Below are 14,153 nucleotides of genomic sequence, written 5' to 3'. Positions count from 1 at the left end.
GCTGTCAGTGAAGAGTCTTTAACTGTCAGCCACGCACCACAGACACCTTGGCTCCTGTCAGACCTCTTCCCAGATGGCCCCACACCCCATGAGAGATGAAGGCAGGGATATAAAGGCCTGGTCTGGTCATCTTCGCTCACCTGGGGACAACTCTGACGGGCCATTCTAGCTCCAGAGCCCCTGCGGGGTCAGCCATGACTGTCCTTGAGCCTGCATGGAGCTCTGCGCTTCTGCCGACTCAGCTTCCTCGCCTCCCTCCACAGGTGTTCATCCCAAGGGCACTCCCCCACAAACACCCTGAACTGCAAATCTCCATCTCAGAATCTGCTTCCCAGGAATCCAACCTGAAATTGGGCCTCTGTCTTGTCTTCTTTCAGAGAAGGCAATGGCACCCCACTCCAGTACTCTTGCCAGGAAAATCCCATGGATGCAGGAGCCTGGTAGGCTGCAGTCCATAGGGCCGTGACAAGTTGGACACAACTGAGAGACTTCACTTTCACTTTTCACTTTCATGCATTGGAGAAGGAAATGGCAACCCACTCCAGTGTTCTTGTCTGGAGAATCCCAGGGACAGGGGAGCCTGGTGGGCTGCCGTCTATGGGGTCGCACAGAGTCAGACACGTCTGAAGCAACTTAGCAGCAGCAGCAGCAGCTTGTCTTCTTTGTCCCATCACTTTTAGGGAATGTTCATTCATCCACCCAAAGTTCACAGACACCATTCAAAACGTTTCACATCCATTTTTCTATTGCTATCATCCTGTCCTGTCTAGGTGGGTCAGGAAGGGAACGGATGAAAAATTGGGGCCCAGAAAGGTGAAGCGACCAGCCAAAGGCACTAATCAGAAGGGGAGCTCCCAGATGAAGTTTTTCCACTCCCTTTCCCTGCATCCTGGAACAAGAGGAAACCTCATTGAAACGAATTCGGATCTCAGTGGTCAGAACCCTGAAACCACGGCCCTGGGGTCGGGGAAGGGGCGCGGAGCCCAGCACTCCTGCAGTACAGATGGGGAGACCGAGGTCCAGAGCCCGGCGCTCCACCGCCCTCGGGGAAGAAGGGGGCGCGTCCTGCCTGGAGGGCCGCGTGGCGCCGGGGCCGCCCCCTCCTGCCTCCCGCCCCCGCTGCGCCCGTGCCCCCTGCCCTGCCTCTGCCCTCGCCACGCCGCCTGCTGCGGAGCGAGTCATGGTGGCGGCACGGGCGGCGGCGTGGCTGCTCCTGGCTGCGGCGGCCTGCGCGCCGCGGGAGCAGGACTTCTACGACTTCAAGGCCGTCAACATCCGGGGCAAGTTGGTGTCGCTGGAGAAGTACCGAGGCTCGGTGAGTGTCCGCCCGCCGGGCCTCGGCGCCGCCCCGCTGGACCCTGGCCCTGGAGCCGGGCGCCCAGGACCCTGCCGGATGGGGCTCCGTGGGGCTCGGGTCGTTCGGTCACCCAGCCCTGGCTCCCCGCCCCCACCCCGGCATCCCCCCCGGGCGTGGCGCCCCCAGATCCTCGGCCGGGTCTGTCCCATGACTACGTGGCACGGCCCGGCGTGCGCGGTGAAACCCGAAACTCTCGCTGCTCGCGCCGATTTCCCTCCCAGCGCTTTTGGGCAGCGGGGCGCAGCCTGTCACGCACAGGTTTAAAAATTAACAGTAGCAGCCTTTGTCTCTCCCATCCCCAGTTTCCGCGACCGGAACAAAGGGAGTTGGCTATATTAAGTGCATTGAGAACACTGTGGAAATGAAAGCTCGGTGCGGAGGAAGTTATCACTTCAGATGCACCGGGACCTTACACATCGTCTTTTAGAGCAGCGGTCCCCAACCTTTTTAGCACCAGGGACTGGTTTCATTAATGACAATTTTTTCAGAGGGTGGGGAGGGTGGGGTGGTTTCAGGATGATTCAAATGCATTACATTTATTGTGAACTTTATTTCTATTATTATTACATCAGCTCCACCTCAGGTCATCAGGCAATAGAGCCCAGAGGAGAGTACAGAGTTTAGAGTACTCTCTAAAACTTGGAGAGCCCAGTTTTGGAGAGTACACTAAGACCCAGAGATGGAGGGTCACACAGCGCTAGAAAGCAGGGAGCCTGGAGGAGAACCACTCACCCATCCGTGGTCTCCTCTAGGCAAACTTTTAAGATGGCAGCTCAGATTGAGATGGAAGAGTCATCCAGTCTAATTGCTACCTCCTTACAGAGGGGGCATCTCAGCTCGGAGAGGACTTGAGAGAGGAATTGTGCCTGGGTGAGTCTTTGAAACAAGAGTGAGTTTTAGCAAAACCAAGAAGAGCATTTCAGGCAAAGAGAACTGTCAGTGCCAAGTGGAAGTCACTCAGTCGGTCTCTTTGCCACCCCATGGACTGTAGCCTGCCAGGTTTCTTTGCCCATGGAATTCTCTAGGCCAGAATACTGGAGTGGGTAGTCATTCCCTATTCCAGGGGATCGTCCCAACCCAGGGATTGAACCCAGGTCTCTTGCATTGCAGGCGGATTCTTTACCATCTAAGCCACCAGGGAAGCAAGGCTCAGAAATAAACAGCAAGAAGGATGATGAGGGGTAGTGAAGTCCTCAAGCCGTTGTGCTTGAAGGAATATAAAGCATCTGCTGAAAGATGAGGCTGAAGAGGGTAGGGAGTGATCAAAAGGAGCCTTAAACACTTTATTCAGAGACCTAAATGTTTCACTGTGTGAAACAAAGAGCCCTCCAAGTTCATTTCTCAAGGTAGACTTGGGGCTGTGTGTGGAAAGGATAAGGAGTTGGTCTCTAATGGACAGGTAGCCCAGCCTCCAGGTTTGGATGAACCACACAAGAAAATGGCTGTTAGCAATCTTCCAAGAGCAAGGCCATCTTCAATGAAAAAAGTACTCTCTACCCCTTGAAATTCTCAATTATACTGGGAGTCCTGGGGACAGTAGCCCTTGTCCAGGTTCCCCCCCTCCCCAAGGTACTGTGAGGTTCAAATGACGTGCAGTGTGGAAACCCTTGGTAGAGTGCCATGTACTTGTGTTTCTTGGGCCCCAGCAGAAATCTCATCCAGGACTCAGGGAAACAGCCAGTCAGAGCAGGACCCATTCCCACTCGGGCCTTCCCTTCCCTCTAGTGCAGCTCATCAGAGAGAGCCCCAGGTTTAACACTTGACCAGCTCTGCTACTCATTAACTCATTTATTATTGACCACCTACTATATACTAAGTACCATGCCAGCCCTGAGGGTACAGGGGATGCAACGGTGAACAAAGTGGCCAAGTTTCAATTTAAATAGAGCTTATATGAGGTCGAGAGGAGACAGACAAGAAAAGAACAGAGATACGAACAATGTAATTTCTAATAGTAAAAGGTACTAAGGCAAAAAGAGACACAGACTGTTTGTTTTTAGAAGTAATAAGGCATCCAGGATGTGAGGAACAGAAATCCTGGAAAAAAATTACCCAGAAAGTGGTTCCAGAATTCTGAATGTTTTCATCCTCTAGGTCATTGGTAAATCCTAAAAAGCACTGGAGTGAGAGGCCTAGAATTCAATCAGAAAGAAATTTAAAAACAAAAACAAAAAATCCAGAAAGTCACCCAGCTGCTAAGAGGTAGTTAGAATTTGAGGCCAGGCAATCCAGTTCCAGAGCCCATGTCTTAATCTCCAGCTTTAGAGGGAAACCAGGAACAGTCAGGCCAGGAAGCTGTAAATGATACTATGAATTAACCCAAGTTTGCTCTGATCCTTTGGCAGTATGGTCAGTCCTTCACCTGCAAACAGCTACTGGCTCATTATGTATATTTTACTACAGGTTTTTTTTTTGTTGTTTTTTAATTAGGAAAAAAACAAAACAAAACAAAACACCGGCTTCCTTACTGCCTGCCGCAGGGAGACATAGCCATACGTGCCCTGGAGACATAGCCATGGGCAAAGTTGAATGGCTTGTGTCCTCAGGCACAAACTGGGAGACAGTCCTTTAGACCAGTGTGGAGTGTAGATGAGTGCATGACACTCAGGAATTCCCTGGCCTGTGCTGTGAGGTTATGTACGTGTAGGCCTGAGTGTAGTGTATGTGTGCTGCTTAGTCGCTCAGTCATGTCTGACTCTTTGCAGCCCCATGGACTGTAGCCTGCCAGGCTCTTCTGTCCAAGGGGGTTTTCCAGGCAAGAATATACTGGAGTGGGTTGCCATGCCCTCCTCCTGGGGATCTTCCCAATCCAGGGATCACACCCAGGTCTCCCGCTTTGTAGGCGGATTCTTTACCATCTGAGCCACTAGGGAAACCCCCCCAGTGTGAATGGTTTATTTATTTTGCATACACCTATGAGTTTGCATCTGTACTTATATATGTATATATATAAATTAACTGTGTGTATTTGGGTGTATCTGTGTTTTCGAAATTCCCAGGTGGTTCAGTAGTCAAAAACCTGCCTGCCAGTGCTGGAGACAGGTTCAATCCCTGAGTTGGAAAGATCCCCTGGAAGAGGAAATGGCAACTCACTCCAGTATTCTTGCCTGGGAAAGTCCCATGGACAGAGGAGCCTGGTGGGCTATAGTCTGTGGGGTCACAAAGAATTGGACATGACTGAGCACATAGGCATGTCTGTGTTTTGGTCACTTTAAAGATAAGCTTTTTGGATTCAGGCATGGAAATAGAGTAGGATTTCCCTCTTTCTAAAAGTATGGGCAGACACACAAGATGTAGGTTATACAAGCTTTAATGCTCTCAGCGCCCAGGGATCCAGCAGAGAAGAAAGAGGAAGACCTCCACCTAGTGAAGGGAGCTAAAGGGGTCTCACAATATGGCATACGATGACAAAATGGCCACAGGCTGGGGCCCCAAGAAATGGGTGAGGGAGTTACAGCTCAATGGTTCTCAGCATCCAGCCCAGTGGTTCTCAGCTGGTGGTGATCTTTCTCCCCAGGGGACTTTCAGGAATGTCTGGGGGAGACTTTTTGATTAGTAAGACTAGGCGGCTAGTGGGTAGAGGCCAAGGATATGGCTAAACATTCTACAGTGAACAGGGCAGCTACCTCACAACACAGATTACCCAGCCCCAAATGTCAGTAGTGCTGAGGTTTAGAAACCCTGCCCAGCCTGAGCATGTCTAGTGCCCTGAGCTGCCCCTGGCTCTCTATGGAGCCAACTGGTATAATCCTTCCACTTGTATTAAAAGGTGGCCAGATTGATAGGACTTGGCTGCCCAGATACAGGGTAAGATTTTAAATCCTGCAATAATATGTAACCAGAAGCTGAAAAATATAGCACATTGGTGCCAAAATTGTAATTGCAGTCATATAATCGAGTTCCATCAGCCAGCTTTATATTTATCACCTGAAGGCAATGAATAAATGTGTTATAAGGCAATTATTATTTAAAGGTTAGTCTAGTGACAGAAGGAAGTGGTGTTTTTTTTGCTGGAAGGAGAAGGGCAAAAAAGGATTGCCCTGAGGTTCTTGAGATCCTTTTATCAGGAAAACCATGTCTGTCTATGTACCCATTGCATAGGCGATCATTTATATGTGCACATTTACTCATTCACTTAGCACATACATTCTAAGACTTTTCCATGTTTCAGCCCCAGTGAAGTGAACGTAGCTCCTGCCCTCAGCAGGTTCACATTCTAGAAGGGAGACCAACAGGTATATAGAATAGAATGATGACTCCAGTATAGAATGATGACTGCTAGTTGACTGAGCCAGAAATTAAAGCCAGGTCTGCCTTCTTTGTCTCCTATATCACCTCCTGATGGGAGTTCGCCAGTATGTGTGCCTCTCTCTGTGATGGTGTTCTTTCTGTGTTTGTGGGCATGAGTAGTGAGTGCTAAAGTATCTTTGTGTCCTAGGCCATAGGCAGACCCACTGATGTCTATTGTGTGCTTATTCTGAGTGTTTATGTTTCTGTAAGCCCCTGCATGTCTGATTTCATTTGTGCCTGTGTGTATGTGTTTGTGTATATGTGAGAGCATCATTTACATGTGTATACGTTGTGTTCCTGCATATATGAGAGAATGCTTTCGTTGTTGAGGGGCCACACATGTGGGCATGTCAGAGCATGTGCCTCTTCTCTGGGTTGTGTATGTGTTTGGGTTTTGTCTTTGCTGCCCAGGTGTCCCTGGTGGTGAACGTGGCTAGCGAGTGTGGCTTCACAGACCAGCACTATCGGGCCCTGCAGCAGCTGCAGCGGGACCTGGGGCCCCACCACTTCAATGTGCTTGCCTTCCCCTGCAACCAGTTTGGCCAGCAGGAGCCCGACAGCAACAAGGAGATCGAGAGCTTTGCCCGCCGCACATACAGTGTCTCTTTCCCCATGTTTAGCAAGATTGCAGTCACCGGCACTGGTGCCCACCCTGCCTTCAAGTACCTGACTGGTGAGTCCCCCAGCTGGCTGGGCAGCAGAAGCCACTGGCTGGCTGGGTGACCTGGGGCCCCTTCTAGATGCCCGCAGCTGGGTTGATGGTCTATTCTAGCACAAATCTTTGAGGATGAACTGAAGAATATTCCTGCCTAAGAGTATCTCCACCCTTAATGCCTTGCAGTTTCCCCCAGAGTCACTCTGCAGGCCTGTCTCCACTCCTGTTACCATCCACAGGGGCTCCTAGAAGGAAACTGCACTCTCAGATTTTAGCTTCAAACAGGGGACACCACATTCCTGGAGAAGGCTGACAGGTATCTCCTGTCCTGAGTTAGAGGCAGTCAGTCTGTAGACCACAGGAGGTAAACCTTCTAAGCTAAAATACCAGCTCTTGGGAATTCCCTGGCAGTCCAGTGGTTAGGACTCAGCACTTCTACTGCCTTCCAGGGCTTGGATTCAATGCCTTGTCAGGGAGCTGAGCTCTCTCAAGCTGTCAGCATGGCAAAAAAAAAAAAAGCCCCAAAATAACAAAAAAAAGAAAAGATCTTGGTATTTGAGAAACAGATCCCTTCCCAGAATCCTGAGAACCACAAAATGGGGTCATTAGCCAATCTTGTCATTAAGTCCTGTTTCCTTTCTCAGGCTTTTCCCTTCCTTTGGGGGCTCCATTCTTGCCTTCTCCCACCTCCCACTCCATGCTTCTGGTTGCTTTCATATCCCTCACTGCCCTCCCCCAGAACCCATTTACCTGGAAGAGTAAATGACAAACAGCAGTGTTGCAAACCAAAGGTCCCTTCTTGAGGCAATTTGAATTTTGCTCTGTGGGTGAGTCCTAATATTTCCCACCCCCCACCCCCGCCCCGTGTGTTTTTATTAGTTCCTTCCCAGTTCCCATAGTTATAGATCAAACCTGGCCATGTTTTAGAAGCACCTGGGGAGCTCTTTAAAATACATTAGCCTGAGACCTACTGAAGCAGGACCCAAGAATCTGTTTAATTATAAGCCCCCGCTCCACCACCACCACCATGATTCAGATGCAACCAGTCCAAGGACTAACATATGGGAACCATTAAGATTAAATCAGGGACTTCCCTGGTGGTTCAGTGGTTAAGACTTCCCTTTACAGTGCAGGGAGTGCTAGTTCGATCCCTGGTGGGAGAAGCTAAAAGTCCACATGCCTCGTGGCCAAAAAACCAAAACATGAAACAGTGTTATAATAAATTAAATAAAATACTCCTAAAAAAAGGATTAAATCAGAGAGTAGGTTACAGACTATGCAGTAGTTTGAGGTCATTAAAACTTTTTGGTTTTTTGTGGCCACACCATGCAGCATGCGGAATCCTAGTTCCCCAACCAGGGATTGAACCCGTGCCCCCGGTAGTGAAAGCAGAATCTTAACCACTAGACTGCCAGGGAAGTCTCTGAGATCATTAATAAAGGAAGATCAGATATTGCCTTATCAGGCACTTGACAGAATTCTAAAGCAATGGTTCTCGACCTTGGCACCACATTGGAATCTCCTGGAAAACTTTTAGAGAATATTGATGCCTGAGTCTTACCCCCAGGGATTCTTCCTTAAGTAGTCTGTGGGTATGGACTGGACATCAGGACCTTTAAAAGTTCTGCAGTTCATTCTAACTAATAGAACCAGTGCTTCAAGGGAGAGATAGATACCGCTAATGGAGTTCCAGGAGACGGGACACAGAGAAGCACACTTTGCTCTCCTTCCTTTTCTCTAGAGACTTCTGGGAAGGAGCCTACCTGGAACTTCTGGAAGTACCTGGTGGCCCCAGATGGAAAGGTGATAGGAGCTTGGGACCCAACTGTGTCGGTGGAGGAAATCAGGCCCCAGATTACAGCGCTTGTGAGGAAACTCATCCTGAAGAAGCGAGAAGACTTATAACCACTTTCCCTCCTCACCCCCATCCCCTCCCCTGACCGTGCATGAGTGACCAAAGCAGACTGAAATGGTGCTACAAAGGGAGAGACCACTGACTCTCCTCCACTCTTGTCCCCCCACCCCATCACTCCTACTGGGGGAAAATTCTAATAGCTTGATTATTTGAATCTTAGAGCAACCTCTAGGAACTCCTGACCAGTGAGAGTTCTTGACCAATGACTCACCAGCCGATAAGAACCTCTAGCCCATGAGAATGTGTGGCAAATAGAAGCATTTCAAGCAATAATCTCCTACCTATAAAGCAGGGCCAATTCCTACCTCACAGGGCTGTTGTGAGGATGAGGAAGAAAAGCCTATGAAAGTGCCAAGGGCAGTGCCAGCTAACCAGGAGGCATTCAATAAATGGTTTTTGCATATGTACCAAAAAATAAGTTGTGATCAATAAAAACTTGAACTCAACATGAATTTAGAGCCATGAGAATCCAGGCCAAACATTTGTAGCTGTTACTGTTTTCATGTGTGTTTTTTTTTTTTTAATTACAAAAGTAATACAATTCATTGTAAAATAATACAAGATGATACAAAATAAAAAATGAAAGTATCTCCCTCATTTTCTGTACTCTTGGTCCCTGGAGGTAAACTTTTAGCAATTTGGTACAAAGTCTTCTCAAACTTATTTTAATCAAACCAATCATTATTGCCTGATAAGAAATTCACTGACCAAAAATACACTTCAATTACAGGCAAAGAATATGAATAGGTAATTCACTGAAATATAGAGATGGATAATGAAGATATGAAAAGATGTTCAGCTTCATTCAAGTTGGAAAGATTTTGTTAAATGATAATACCTGCTGTTGGTAAGGATGTGGGAAAATCGGCATTCACATAAGCTGTTGGCGGGACAAACTGGTACAGGGTTTTAGAGGATGACTTGTCAGTATCTTTTAAAACAAAATGTCTACACGCTTTGCTCCATCATTTCTCCTTTGAAAAGACTCCCAAACAGTGCAAATATGTATGTAAAATAATATATATGCACATTGTTCATTATAGTGAAAACTTTATGCAACCTTGTGTCCATCAGTATGGTTTTATAGCAAATTATGACACAAAACCAAATGATCCACTAGTACAGTTGTTCAGATAAATTAATTTCTGTGCTGAAAGTTGTCCAAAAGTGAAAAAAGGCAAGTTATAATGAACACGTGCATGCACACAAAACATCCAGCATAAACAAGAATAATATTTGTATTAAAAATGTCAATGTTAAGCGTGAGAGAGAGGGAGGGAGGGATGTAGACAAAACTGTTAATTGTTGTTGCCTGTGAGGGCATGGGGTGGGATAACAGGAGTCATTCACTTTCTTTGTTAGGTATTTTTTTAATGTTTACATTTTGTATGTAAAATATGTATTTCACTTTTATATAAATCTAAAAAAGAGGTATCTAAAAACTGAGGTGATGAGCAAAGTCACTGATCTATAATTTATTGACCAATGAGGATTTTATATCCACTTCTTCCAAAGTCACTCTTCTAGAAGCAGGAGACTCAGATTCAAGTTCTGGTTGTACCCTTGACTCACAGACTGAGCAAATGGTTCCTTCTGCTGTCTTCCATTTTCCCATTGGACAGAGAAAGGGTTGATCTGTGCTCACAATCCTCAAAGCCTACTTTAATATTCCTTCCCCAAAGCTCCTAGAGTAAATGAAGGCTTTCTGTGGGCTGACCACAAACCACCCTGTGGGGGCCTCCAGCCTGTCCTTGCACATTGTTCCCCATGCTCTGGCTTGCCACGTGATCATTTCTGTAGAGACACGGGCACACATACACACACACACACAGGGAAACCCAGCTGTCACAGAAATGTTTGTGATGAACATCTCAGAACCACATTCTCAATGGACATCTCTGACCTCACCCTGCTTGACCTGTCAGCCACATCTGACGTTGCTGACCTCACTGCTCCTCTTCCTGACACATTCTCTTCCCTCAGCTTTCCTGCCCCTGCCTTCTCTTGGTTTCCCCCATCTCTCCCGGTGCACCTTCCTTCTGGGTATTTGTTGGTAACTCTTCCTCCGCTGCCCACTCCTTCCTGTTGGTCTTCCTTGGGCTTCTAGGCTGGTCCCTTTCTCACTTCATATGCTCTGCCACAGCCATCTCATTTTTTCTCAAGATCTTGACCACCATCCACACCCTGATGATACCTAAATCTCTTCTTTGTATCTACGCTGGACTCATATCCACTTGCCTGTTGGGGCATGACCAGAGACACCTCAATTCAGTGTCTCCAGAACTAAGCTCATCACCTCTCCCTGACACACCTCTCTCCCTTCACAGCCTTCACAAACCCCTTAAGCCCTTCCTTTCACACATCACTCACAGTCTCATTCTTTATGTAACTGCCTTCCCTTCTCTCCTCAGCACAGTGCTTGGCCCTTAGTAGGTTAAACTTAATTGTATGGGAAGCATTTTGAGCACTGGCTCCATTCCATCTCTGCCTAGACCCTATCTGGAAAACCACAGATGAGCCAACAGTTTCCCACAGAAGTTTAGAGTCCAGCTGGGGATTTTGCAGTCCCTACTAGACCTTCTCAATAACCTCAGATATGCAGATGACACCACCCTTATGGCAGAAAGTGAAGAGGAACTAAAAAGTCTCTTGATGAAAGTGAAAGTGGAGAGTGAAAAAGTTGGCTTAAAGCTCAACATTCAGAAAACGAAGATCATGGCATCTGGTCCCATCACTTCATGGGAAATAGATGGGGAAACAGTGGAAACAGTGTCAAACTTTATTTTTCTGGGCTCCAAAATCACTGCAGATGGTGATTGCAGCCATGAAATTAAAAGACGCTTACTCCTTGGAAGGAAAGTTATGACCAACCTAGATAGCATATTCAAAAGCAGAGACATTACTTTGCCAACAAAGGTTCATCTAGTCAAGGCTATGGTTTTTCCTGTGGTCATGTATGGATGTGAGAGTTGGACTGTGAAGAAGGCTGAGCGCCGCAGAATTGATGCTTTTGAACTGTGGTGTTGGAGAAGACTCTTGAGAGTCCCTTGGACTGCAAGGAGATCCAACCAGTCCATTCTGAAGGAGATCAGCCCTGGGATTTCTTTGGAAGGAATGATACTAAAGCTGAAACTCCAGTACTTTGGCCACCTCATGCGAAGAGTTGACTCATTGGAAAAGACTCTGATGCTGAGAGGGATTGGGGGCAAGAGGAGAAGGGGATGACAGAGGATGAGATGGCTGGATGGCATCACTGACTCGATGGACGTGAGTCTCAGTGAACTCCGGGAGTTGGTGATGGACAGGGAGGCCTGGCGTGCTGCGATTCATGGGGTCGCAAAGAGTCGGACACGACTGAGCGACTGATCTGATCTGATCTGATCTGACTAGACCTTCATTCCTAGGTTTTGTCAGCTTTCTGCTGTTCCCAAGCCCCCTCCAATGGGCAAGGGTTCCCCTAGGAAAAATCTCACTTTAAGTTAACAACTCTTACCTCAGTCATTGGTTAAGCAATATCTGTTAACAACTTAGTTTTAAATTAATTCCTTGGTTATCAGCTAACACTTACATAGTTAATATTTGATTTTCTACTAATGCCTTCATTATCTTCTAACACTTTACTTGTAAGCCAAATACTGTATTTATTAGGTTGTATCTTAGCACTTCACAGTTTAGTTGGAGAAGGATTCATTTCTGGCTGTGGATACAGTAAGGGCCTCTGTCTTTTCACCCTCAGATGATTCTCATTCACTATCAACTGGTCCAGGTTTCAGAGAAAGAGTGGACCCATCCTGACTGCTTTTTAATCTCTCTGAGCTGGGCTAGAGTGTGGAGGGAGGAAAGCATGTGTCAGGGGATTTTCTATAAAATTATGGTTGGAAGAGACATTTGTTCATCAACAAATACTTCTTGGGCATTGCCTATGTGTCAAGTTCTGCATTAGGTTTTAGGGGTACATCAGTGAACAAAACACCCATGTCCCAGCTGTCATGGTGCTAAGAGGATAAAAGAAAATCCAAACATTAAATAAATAATTACACCAGTTATTATACAATTGCAATTATGATAAGCACCAGGAAGAAGTACAAGAAACTGTGACCATGTATAATACTGCAATGGGTGGGGTGGTCATTTCCTTCCACAGGGGATCTTCCCAACCCAGGGATCAAATCCAGGTCTCCTGCATTACAGGCAGATTCTTTACCATCTGAGACACCCCTACCTCTGCAGCTGGGCCCATAGTAAGTATTCAAAAGGCATATATTGACTGATTAGACTTCATTGTCATCATCTATGTCTATTTTTGAATGTCCTAGAGACTGTCTCAACCCCTGCCTCAGCTGGGTTCCCCCTAAAAGTCTCAAATCCTCCCATGAGAGACGTGACCAGTCTCAGGTAGATGGGAAAGCCTGGTCAGAAGGCCTTTCCCCTAATATCTTAGAATATGAGTGCTCCCCTCTGAGCACATGACCAATTGCACCCTGCTCTTCATTCTCCAGAGGGGGTCCCAGGGCTACTGTCATCCCTGGTATTAGGAACAGTTGCATGAGACATATTTTAAAAATTACTAATTTTTCATATGATATTCAAATTTAACTAGCCATCTTGCATTTTATCTGGCAATGCTAATCCAGGATTGAATACCACACAATAGGAAGTTGAACTATATAGCCTTCTGATCTGCCTTGTAACTCCCAATGAAAGCAGACTCAGGATTAAAGTCCAAAAATTGAATATACAGTTAACTGGCTAATCAATATAACAAATAACAATATCCCCTTACTAGCTGTGTAACACTGGCACAGTCACTTAATCTCCCTGAACCTCCATTGTTTCATCTAGCCAATAAAAGAAAACCAAGATTTTACCTAATAAGTGCTGGACGCAGTGTTAGACACTTCTGTGTGTGTGCTGTCTCCCCTGGAATATTCAGACAAACTAGTGCGTGAAAAAGCACTTTCTAAGTGGAAGTGGGCTGTAAAATATGAAATAGTATTAGCATTCGTGTAATAGCTATCTGCAGCTGATTTTCTTTACTGAAAACTTGAAGGGAAAGAAGTTTCCCTGGCTTGCTCTTATTGTAGAGAAAAAACACTGGGATCTAGTGCCTAGGGCAATGATTCTTAACTAAGGGTGATTTTGCTCACAGGGGACATTTAGCAATGTTTGCAGACAGTTTTGGTTGTCAAACTGGGTGATGGGTACTGCTGGCATCTGGTGAGTAGAGCCAAGGATGCTGCTAAACATCCCATAGTACACAGGACTGTCCCCTACAGCAAAGAACTACCTGGCTTAAAATGTCATCTGGTTGAGAAATCATGGTCTGGAGTACTGAAAAACAGAATTTATATCCCAGCTCTGCCACTCAGCAGCTGGCTGACTCGTGGACTTTACTTCTCTGGGCCTCAGTGTCCTCTTCTGAGACCTTGGGGATATTAATAGCCCTGGCCTCATAGGCCTATTATGATGAAAATGAAAATACGCCCATAAATCACTGTAGTACCTGATACCTAGTAAACATTCAGTAAATCATAGTTCTTCTTACAGTTATTTGGATAGTGCTGTCCCCATTTAAGGGCATCCAAAGTGGCATTAGAGGTAAAGAACTGGCCTGCCAGTGCAGGAGATGTAAGAGATGCCAGTTTGATCCCCGGGTTGGGAAGATCTCCTGGAGGAGAACATGGCAACTCACTCTAGTATTCTTGCCAGGAGAATCCATGCAGAGAGGAGCCTGTGGGCTATGGTCCATAGGGTCACAAAGAGTTGGACACAACTGAAGCAATTTAGCACGCACGCACACATATCCCCATTTAAAAGATAGGAAAATGAGACTCAGAAATAGGAACAGACTTGCCTAAGGTCAAGAGAAAAAGCAGTTCTACTCACGGGGTTGACAAACATCACCAAGAATCTTCTGTTGACAAAGGCTGCAGTTT

The 14,153-nt window shown here is 46.6% G+C and overlaps 1 protein-coding gene across 1 annotated transcript; it reads left to right on the top strand.

The window, feature by feature from the left end:
• The first annotated feature begins 1,086 nt into the window (after positions 1-1,086).
• On the top strand, positions 1,087-8,743 carry GPX7 (glutathione peroxidase 7). The gene is made up of 3 exons (XM_027537243.1): positions 1,087-1,315; positions 6,059-6,320; positions 8,044-8,743. The coding sequence occupies exons 1-3, from the start codon at positions 1,181-1,183 to the stop codon at positions 8,205-8,207; spliced, it is 561 nt and encodes a 186-aa protein (XP_027393044.1). The 5' UTR covers positions 1,087-1,180; the 3' UTR covers positions 8,208-8,743.
• Positions 8,744-14,153: the final 5,410 nt, after the last annotated feature.

Source organism: Bos indicus x Bos taurus, chromosome 3 (assembly GCF_003369695.1).
Source record: "Bos indicus x Bos taurus breed Angus x Brahman F1 hybrid chromosome 3, Bos_hybrid_MaternalHap_v2.0, whole genome shotgun sequence".
In the NCBI taxonomy this organism is placed as follows: domain Eukaryota; kingdom Metazoa; phylum Chordata; class Mammalia; order Artiodactyla; family Bovidae; genus Bos; species Bos indicus x Bos taurus.
This window is presented reverse-complemented; position numbering and strand designations above follow the sequence as displayed.